Here is a 10,053-nt window from a genome sequence, read left to right as displayed (position 1 = left end):
GGGAGTCCCCGGGCCCCCCCCCCCCCCCCCCCCCCCCCCAGCCCCGGGACCAGAGAGGGTGTCTGCCGGTGTTTCCGTCACAGCCCTCCGGAGGCGTCTGCTGTTTGGGCTGCATCAGCTGTCTGGGGTGGCAGGCAGGTGGGGCCGCCTCATACCAGACCTCCTGGAGCCTGGGCTGGGACGCAGGGCCCCCCAGTGAGCCCGGCCTGACCCCCTTCACCCCCACCCGGGTTGGGAACTGTCCAGATCACCTCAGGAACCCTGTCTTTTGGACAGGGCAGCAGCAGTTGATTATCTGTCTAGCTGATTCCCTCTCCCCAGGATTGAATAATGGAGCCCATGGGACCAGATGGAGGAAGAGGGTATGGAGAAGGTGGGGAATACTGATGGAATAAAAGCCAGAGTGGGCTGGGGCAGGGCCCTGAGCAACCTAGGAAGGGGTCTCCAAGCCCTCTCCCCCCCAGGCCGGGGTGGGGCGGTCCAGGCCCCCCGACTCTTGGCTCATCTAGCTTCTCCCAGGGCGCGGAGGTTTCTCCACCGGGGGCCGAGCTGCTGTGTGCATCAGTCTGCAAATGCTCCAGTCAGGAGAGAGAAACCCGAACAGGTAAAGTCGAATGTCGAGAATGACTGAAGAGGTGCCCTCTTGTGGAACGTGGTTGGGCGGGTGTGCGGGTTGAAAGCGGTGGACCCCATCTTCCTGTCTCCTCCAGCCTTCGAATCTCCCTCTTCAGATTATGCCACGGCGGTTCTGGCTTCTCGTAACCGTAGGTCACTGTTGAGTCCAAATGCCAGTCAGCCAACTAAGAAAGCTGTCAGGACCACGCCAGCTGCACTAGCTAACTTGTTATACCCAGAATCTCTAGTAAGTGCCCTCCTAGCGGTGAACTTGGCCCCATGCAGTGTTAAGATCCACTCTCACTGGCCTAACACCCCGAGAACCCACTCCTGTGCAGGTTCCCCAGGGTTGACTCTACATCTGTTTGCAAGTCTTGCCCTTCAGTGTAAGAGCTGTTTCCTTCTGGGTCATAGCACCTGTCCTCTGGAGCGTGCTGAGACTTGACCCTTGGCATTTGTGGGTCTAGTGGCAGCAGGGAATGCTTGTGAGCAGATCGCTGGTGGTCTACTCACACTGGTAAGGGAGGCTCCCAGTGACTTGGGGGTTCGAGATCATCTTCCCTTTGGGTCCAACCAGATGACCCGATTCCAGATTTCTGGATCCCACCGTTTACCAGTCAGTGCCCTCACTTTCGTATGAGAAACTTGTCAAGACTGGGAATTCAACTGTCATAACTCAGCAACTCGAAATCCAAATGTTGTGTTGTATTTTCAGCAGTATCTACAAGTAAGAACTTTGGGGGGCGGTGGGGGACTGCCATGGGAGCTTTCCAATTCTGAAGGGGTGACTTGAGCCAGGTACTCCAGGCAGTCTGCCTAGCCCTATCTTTAGAACTGTCATTACTGCCACAGCATCAAGTGCAGCAGCCTCAAGTGCACAAGGCTTCAGTTGGCACCTCAACACGACCCCAGGCAATAGCATTTTCATGATGCGGTTGCATGCCTTAGTTTTTTTTTTTAATTTTTATTTTATATTGGAGTATAGTTGATTGACAATGTTGTTTCAGGTGTACAGCACAGTGATTAATACACATGTATCTATTCTTTTTCAAATTCTTTTCCCATTTAGGTTATTGCAGAATATGGAGCAGAGTTCCCTGTGTTATACATTAGGTCCTTGTTGGTTATCTATTTTTTATTTTTTAAATGTTTTTGGCTGCACTACGCGGCTTGTGGGGTCTTAGTTCCCCAACCAGCGATTGAACCTGCACCCTCAGCAGCGGAAGCACGGGAGTCCTAACCACTGGACCACCAGGGAATTCCCTATCTATTGATATTTTAAATATAGCAGTGTGTACGTGTCAATCTCAAATTCCCAATCCATCCCTCCCCTCCACCCTTCCCCCCTGGTAACCTTTAAGCTTGGTTCTCTAAGTGAGTCTGTTCCTGTTTTTTAAGTTCATTTGTATTTTTTTTTTTTTTAGATTCTGTATATAAGTGATATCGTATGATGTTTTTCTCTGTCTGACTTAATTCACTTCGTATGATAATCTCCAGGTCCATCCATGTTGCTGCAAATGGCATTATTTCATTCTTTTTAATGGCTAATATTCCATTGTATATACGTACATCTTCTTTATCCATTCATCTGTCGATGGACGTTTAGCCCATGGATTTCTAAGTCTCCTTTCCCACTGCCGAGGAGCTTAGCAATGCACTCAAGCCAAAGGCGGGATGAAACCAACCCCCAAATCCCATCTTTGTGTGTTTATCTCTGGGAACACTCCAAATGCCAGTGCTCTATCAGTTTGGATCCAGTCTGGAGAGAAGAAAAACCATACGGTAATTTGAACAGGGAAAAGTTTAATATAGAGAATTAATGACTTTCACAGCAAAGTGAAATAAGGAGGGAGATTCATTGGTAAGGTGCCTTGGAATTTACTGAAAATCCACCTTCAGGGGTGTGGTGGAGAGGCATTCACAGGGAGGTGCGTCCGTGGAGTCTCTATAGAACTGCCAGGTCAGGGGTGCGGGGTGCCGGGGAAGCTGCTGACCACCTGACGCTTCAGGAAGCAGGTGCGCGGGGCAGCCATGCGCTGCAGGGCCGCTGAGCTGGCACTCCTGAGCGCCGCCAGAAAGCAAAAGCCTTGCCTCTCGAGCGCCCTCTACTGGCAAACCTTATCAGGCCGCTTAGCAAAGGAAAAATATTTCAAAGGCCCAGATCAATTTTCACAGAGCAAACAAGCAAGCTGAATTTGGAGCTGAGTCAGTAACTCAATAAGCGAGAACACTGTGGGACTTGGGATGCTCCCAGCATTTAGTGGGTGTGGCCCAGGGATGCTTCAGCCTGAAGTGAGCTTGAGTCGTCCCACACAGGGAAGAACCATCCCTATAAAATGCCCATAGCACCTTCTGTATCAGTCAGGTCCTGGCAGGAAACAGTAGCACACTCAAGTGAGATAATCCGACAAGAGCCTTCTGACAAAAGGCAAGAGAAGTTTCTTGACGTAGAGGTGGGCACGCTGTGGGAGCACCACAAGGGGGAGTGCAGCTCCCTGAGGCTACTTGCAGCCCGAAGCCCTTACCTCCCCCAGGCCTGAAGAGGCAGGAGAAGGGGGTTCCTGGAACTGGGAAGGAGAGAAGTGTGTGGAAAGGGCTGCCTGGAGCTGCGAGCTTCACCCCAGGGTGCAGCCAGCCAGAGCACCCCCGCGGTAGGGGACAAGCCACCTCACTCCCCTTGCCTCTGACCTGCCAGTGCCTCTGATCCTAGCCCGACCCCCCGAGTTGAGTGAACCCAACTGGAAGCCAGAAGAAGGGTGAGCTGTTAACCTTTCAGCACAGCCTGACTGAGACCCAGCTCCACACGGACGGGGCCAAAGGCTAGGCAGGGATGGGGCTGCTGGCTGTGTCCCGGGACTGCTCCTCTGGCCCCAGCTTGAGGCCCTGGGCCCAGTCAGCCCCCAGAACCTCACAGTTGGGCAGCATTTCCTCCACCAAGATCTGGACGAGGCCTGGGTTGGACACGGCAGGAAGGTGAGAGATGTCCAGTCTGCGGAGGTTCCTGAGGAGGCAAGGCTGGGGCGTGAGGACACAGCGGGTGTGTGGTGTATGGGGGCGTACCCACCCCCACGGTAACCCCTAGCTTTCTAATAAAAATCTTTGTTCGACTACGTGAGACCCACCCTGTGTTCATTACAAACGGACACCTCTGGCTCCTACTGTTCTGCAACAGTGTAAATTTCTTGGGGTCCCATTAAAACAAAAAGGAAGGCAGGCTAGGAGTCCTCCCATCCTCCTAGAGGCTCCCTGCGCCACTCATCTGTGCTGACCCACCGCAAACGCTCTAGGTCCACCGTGGAGGCAGGGATGTGGGAAGTGCCCAAGAGCGCCCCTCCCTGGCTGGGGGCCCAGCCTGAGCTGAGGTCTCACTGGAGGTGGTGGAGGCAGGCGAGGCCCCGTTCAGAGATGCGGGGGCAGCCGGCCAGCGAGAGCTCTCGTAGCGAGTTGGCTAGCTGGTGGAGGCGGCTGAGACACCAGTCATCCACGTGGGGACAGCACTGCAGCGACAGGGACTGGAGCTCCTTCAGGGCCACTGCAGGGGCGGAGGGCAGACGCACTGAGGGTCCTTCTGGAGCCCACCACGAAAGGGAAAGCGCAGAGCCTTGCCCATCTGCGCCCCTCCCCGCCACACCCTACTCACAGAGGTTGTCCAGGCCTTGATAGTTGATGGCACAGCCGCTGGCGTCAACAGCCTCGACAGGCACCTCCCGGAGCTTCCAGAGCTCACCAGAGAGACCACGCCCATCTGGCCACATCCACTCCTTGTCCTGAAACCTGGAAGGGGAGAGAGGGAGTGTCAGCAGGGTCCCTCAGGCCACCAACCTCTTGAGAACACTCCCAGCCCCGTAATAAGAGAACATGGCACACTCACTACACACCAGGCCCTGCACTAAGGGCTTTACGTGTCTGGTCTCACTGGATCCCCTGACAACCCCATGAAAGATGGGACATCTGGCCAATTTTACATACCTGCAAGTTGAGGGTCGAAGAGATTACTGAGAACAGAGAAAAGAGCTATACGACAAGAATCCTTGCAGGTGGGCAAAAGTTGCGGTGTTTTCAGACAGATACATCATTTCTAAGGAAGGTGCTGGAGCAAGTGCTCAAACCAAGTGAAAATTTTACTTGGAACCAAGATGAGGGACAGATGAAGCCTACATGAATTGTTTTCAAAAAAGGAAAGTAAAGGGGAAAAACAAAGGGAGGAGGAGGAAGGCAAGAAAAAGGAGGGGAAAGGAGGAAGGAAAAGACGCACTAATGCCGACTGAGCACGTGTGCTAAGCCAGCCTGTGACAAGTGTCCAGATTGCAAAATATCTTTGAATCTTTACAGCTCACCTTGTAGGTTAGACACAACTACCATCCCATTTTACAGATGTCAGGAACAAGTCCCCAGCCACACAGCCAGGAGGGGGCAGAGACCAGGGCACGCATGGAAGCCTGTCCGACTGACTGAAGAGCCCGGGGCTTAGAGAGCCGCTCTCCTGCCTCCCCCAACCCCATTCTGACACCTTTGCCATCATACTTGACTGCGCCTCCCTGCTTCAGGATGAAATAGGCACCTGCGACGTAGGGGCCATATCGCTCCTTGATGTAGGTGAAGGACCTGCCGGGAGAACAGTAGCCGAGGGTGAGCCTTGGGAGCCTGGCCACACCCCTCGCCAGGCCCCAGGGCTGCTGAGGGTCAGAGTCCACAGCACAGGACAGACTGGCAGGCAGGCAGGCAGACAAAGACTGCAAATATTTACTAAGGGCCTATGAAGTGCTGGGCACTGGGGGACAGTGGTAATCAAAAGGCAGATAATTGTCCCTGCCCTTGTGAAGTTATTTCACTGGGGAAACAGGTAACCGGGAAGTAAAAACAAATTGCAGAGTGTCAATTCTGTGATGAAATTAACACCAAGGGACAGACCAGGAGTGGCTTGGGTCAGGGGTAGGGATAGAGGAGGCTAATTTAATTTGGGTGTTAAGAAATGCTTCTCAGAAGAGGTGACACTTGAGCAGAGATTTGAGTGTGGGAAGGAATGCAGAGGTCAAGGTAAGAATCTGCCAGGCTAAGGGAACAGCTAGTGCAAAGACTCAGGGGCTTGAATTACGATGGCTGAACAAACAGCAATAAGGACACCGAGCTGGCGGGGGTGAGGGGTGTCCCTGGTAGGGGTCTCAAAGCTCAGTAGGGGCCAGGTGTTAGGCCTTAGAGTTTGGCTTTTATTCTAGTTGCAGCTGGAAACCATTTGAGGGGTTTTTGTTTTTAAGATTTTTTTTTTTTGATGTGGACCATTTTTAAAGTCTTTATTGTATTTGTTATAATAATGCTTCTGTTTTATGTTTTGGTCTTTTGGCCACGAGGCATGAGGGATCTTAGCTCCACGACCAGGGATTGAACCTGCACCCCCTGTATTGGAAGGCAAAGTCTTAACCACTGGACTGCCAGGGAAGGCCCCATTTGAGGGTTTTAAACAAAGTAGTAATGTTATCTGCTTCCCTTTCTTAAGAGTCCTCTGGCTGCTGTGTAGACTATAATAGGGGGCAAAAGGTGACCAGTTAGGAGATGACTGCAGTAATCCAACCATAAAATGAAAGGGCTCAGACCAGGCTATAAACAGCGAGGTGACCGACCACCGGTCAAATTTGGGATATTCTGGTATTTTATTGATGGACTGGATGTGGAGGGAAGGGATGCAAAGAGAGGGATCAGGGATTCCTTAGAATGTGGTCTGAACAACCGGGTAAGCAATGGTGCCGTTGACTGGGATGGAGAAGGCTTGGGGGTGAGAAGACATTTTAAGGGGGAAACCAAGGGTTAGCCATGTTAGGTCTGAAGTGCCAGCTAGACGTCCAAGAAGAGATGGGCATTGGGTTGCATCTGTGAGCCGGAGAGCTTGGGAAGTGTGTGGGCTGGAGACGAAGATGCAAGTGGGCAAGGCTGGCAATGGAAGCCCCAGGGCTGCCTGGAGTGGCAAGGGCAGGGTGGGCACTGACTGGGGAGGCCTGAACAGCGGGGTCGTGCAGGCCAGGGGTTCTCACCGATTTCTCTGGAGCACCTTCAACACCTGCTTCTGGAGCAGGTACTCCCTCACAGCCTCCACATCATAGAAGCGGTCGGCCAGGAATTGGAGCAGTGTCCTCCCCTTCCTCTGACTGCCCTCCGGGTCCACTGACCTGCTCAGGCCACGGATGCCGCTGGTACCCCCGTTCCACACTGGAGCCACCAGGCGAAGGGACTGGGGAGGAGGAGAGGGGAGGGGAGGCTGAGCCTGGAGCCCCTGTGAGACGCACAGCCAGATCCCCCTGCTTTTGCTCCCAAATGTCCCCTCCTCAGTGCTTCCCTGCTCACTTAATTCCTCTCTCAGAATTTCCAGTTCTTTCGGATCCATAAAATTTCCCCATGTTTCCCCCAAGTTCTTCCCCTTAATCAACCTTAAATTCTCTTTGATTTGGCCAAACGGTCTTGGTTTTCTTAAATTCTCCCCCTAATTTGCCCCTAAGCCCTCACTTTCTCTCAAAACCTCTATTATCTGAACTCTTAATGTCCCACAAATTTTCCCCTTAATTTTATCCAAATCCCACAAGACTTCCCGAATAACGCATTCCTTTCCCCCAATATAATCTTAATTTCTCTCCAAACCACCCTTAGCTTATCTCTTAAAGCTCCCAAACATCCTTCAATTTCCCCTCCAAAGTTTTCTCTTAGTCTGCCTCAATTTTTCTTTTTGCTTTAACCAAGTTCTCCTGATAATTTTGCCCAAATCCTTACTTTCCCTTAAAATTCCTCTTAAGTTCCCAACCTCTTACTTTAAGTTTTCCTAGGTCCATTCCTTGATTTTGCCCAATTCCTTCTAAATTCTCTCCACAATATAGCAAATCCTCCCCTTAATTTCCCCTAGGTCCTTCCCTTAGAATTCCCAAATTCACCTCTTGGATCCTGCCCCCACCCCCCATCATCCCTTTGATTTTCCATCAAAACTTCTAACTCTCCCATGAGTTTCCCTCACCTTTGTTTCCCTACCCTTGCACCTCAAATCCCAGTTTCTCTGCCAATCCCTCCGAAACCCTCATCCCTCGCAGGTCCCACTCTCGCCAGCCCCTCGGCTCCAGGAGCTCGCAGTCAGATCCCTCCCTCTGATTGGCTGGCGCGCTTTCTCGGACCGCACGCGCTGCTTCCCCATTGGTTGCCACTGGTTTCTCTCCTCCGAGGCCTGTAAGCCTCACCGATCCTTCCCGGCCCCCGACGGCTACACGTCTCCGCGCCCAGCTCGAAGCCTAGCGGGAGAGGCCCCTGCTCCCCCTCGCTACTTGGTCCCTGGGCGCCCACAGAGGCCCCCGAAATTAGAGCGGACACTAATTGGGGGGAGGGCTCCAGAAGCTTCGTTCACTTACCGCCCTGGGGGCCGCCATCTCGCTAGGATTATGTAACCGGAAGGGCCTGGTCTTTTCTTATCTAACCCACCCGGTTCAGGGTTGGGCGTCTTTTCTTATGGCCACGCCCCCTCCATTTTCCAGCCCTCCTCTTAAAGGTGCACACACTTATTACTCTTCTCGGGTTTAGGGATCGCTTGGAGCTCCGTCTGCCATGGGCCTTAAAATGGGACTCGGCAGCCTTTCCCTAGGAGAGCGTGGGCAGTCCTTCCTGTTGGAATACCATCCTTCCCTCCGGCTGCACTCTTAGTCCGCCTGAGGTTCCCTGTTCTTCTGCCTCAACTTGCTACCTCCTTAGAACAGGGAATGATGCGTTGAGAAACTGTCCGCCTTGTCTTTAAAGCAGGGTCAGGGAAGGGAAGCGTCCAGTAGACGGTGAGGTTAGACCTCAGGGTAAAGGACAGAGGTGAGATCTCAAGTCTAGTATTGTGATGTGTTGGCGATTTCAGTTTGGAGTTCCAGGCTACAGCTTAGTGTGAAAATTCAATATAATGTCTTGTGGATAGAATTACTCATTCATTCCTTCTACAAATATTTACTGAGTCCTACCACGTGGCAGGCACTGTTGCAGTAGTGAGGTTGCCATGGGACCAAGACTCTTAGGGAGTCGACATTCCAGGCAGGAAGAGGCTAGATAAGAAACACATGAATAAGCAAGATAATTTCAGACAGTGTTTGATAAGAGGCAAATAAAAACAGGCAATATAATAGGGAGTGACTGGGGCACAGGGCCATCAGCAAAGACCTCTGTGACGTGGTGACATTTAAGTGGAGGTGAAGGATAACAAGGAAACAGCCATTCAAAGATCTGGGGGAAAAGTGTTTCAGGCAGAGAGGTACAGCCAGTGCAAAGGCCCAGAGGTGGGACCAGCTTGCAGAGAGAGAGAGGTGGGAGACTGTGTCAGAGAGGTGAGCAAGAAACTGTGCTTTATTCCATTCGCCGGCGCATGCCACGATCTGATTGACATTTTGTAAAGATCATTTCTGCCAGGTGGAGAACAGACCTTAGAGAGCAAGGCGGGGGAGCACGGAGCCAGCAAAGAGGCTACTGCAATCGTCCAGACAAGAGATGAATGGGGGCAGCAGCAGGGACCGCGCAAAGGAAGTGCTAAGTGCTCAGATTATGAGTCTGTTTTGGTTTTTTTTTTTTTTTGCGGTACGCGGGCCTCTCACTGACATGGCCTCTCCCGTTGCAGAGCACAGGCTCCGGACGCGCAGGCTCGGCGGCCATGGCTCACGGGCCCAGCCGCGGACGTGGCATGTGGGATCTTCCTGAACCGGGGCACGAACCCGTGTCCCCTGCATCGGCAGGCGGACTCTCAACCACTGAGCCACCAGGGAAGCCCCTATGAGTCTGTTTTGAAGAGGCATGTGGGATCTTCCTGAACCGGGGCACGAACCCGTGTCCCCTGCATCGGCAGGCGGACTCTCAACCACTGAGCCACCAGGGAAGCCCCTATGAGTCTGTTTTGAAGACAGAGCCAATAGCTCGAGAAACTAAAAGGATAGCGATGCCATTTTTGGAGAGGGGAAACTGGGAAAGTAGCAGGTATGGAAGGGTAGGTGTGGTAGGCTGAATAGTTCCCCCGCCCCCCAAATGTCCACATCCTGATTCCTGGAACCCGTGAATATGTTACATTGTATGGTAAAGGGAAGATGTGATTAAGAATCTTGAGATGGGGAGATTATCCTGGATAATCCCGACAGGCCCAATGTAATCACAAGAGTTCTATTTTTTTTTCTTTATAAATGTATTTATATTTATTTATTTATTTTTGGCTGCGTTGGGGCTTCGTTGCTGCACGCGGGCTTTCTCTAGTTGCAGCAAGCAGGGGCTACTCTTCGTTGCGGTGCACAAGCTTCTCATTTCGGTGGTTTCTCTTTGTTGAGAAGCACGGGCTCTAGGCGCGCGGGCTTCAGGAGTTGTGGCTCGCGGGCTTAGTTGCTTCGCGGCATGTAGGATCTTCCCAGACCAAGGCTGGAACCAATGTCCCCTGCGTTGGCAGGCGGATTCTTAACC

General features: G+C 52.4%; 1 protein-coding gene across 2 annotated transcripts; it reads right to left on the bottom strand.

Annotated features, from left to right (window-relative positions):
* Positions 1-3,435: 3,435 nt before the first annotated feature.
* On the bottom strand, positions 3,436-8,012 carry DMAC2 (distal membrane arm assembly component 2). Of its 2 annotated transcripts, XM_007458611.1 has the most exons (6): positions 7,749-7,783; positions 6,642-6,857; positions 5,140-5,220; positions 4,256-4,389; positions 3,985-4,147; positions 3,436-3,616 (listed from the first exon to the last, which is right to left on the bottom strand). In XM_007458611.1, the coding sequence occupies exons 1-6, from the start codon at positions 7,781-7,783 to the stop codon at positions 3,436-3,438; spliced, it is 810 nt and encodes a 269-aa protein (XP_007458673.1). The 2 variants fall into 2 exon arrangements, with proteins under 2 accessions (XP_007458673.1, XP_007458674.1); XM_007458612.1 differs by lacking the exons at positions 5,140-5,220; positions 7,749-7,783 and adding an exon at positions 7,995-8,012 and having other exon boundaries at positions 6,642-6,838.
* Positions 8,013-10,053: the final 2,041 nt, after the last annotated feature.

Source organism: Lipotes vexillifer, unplaced genomic scaffold, assembly GCF_000442215.2.
Source record: "Lipotes vexillifer unplaced genomic scaffold, Lipotes_vexillifer_v1.1 scaffold371, whole genome shotgun sequence".
Taxonomy (NCBI): Eukaryota; Metazoa; Chordata; class Mammalia; order Artiodactyla; family Lipotidae; genus Lipotes; species Lipotes vexillifer.
Note: the sequence above shows the minus strand (reverse complement) of the source record. Positions and strands in the feature narration are given on the sequence as shown.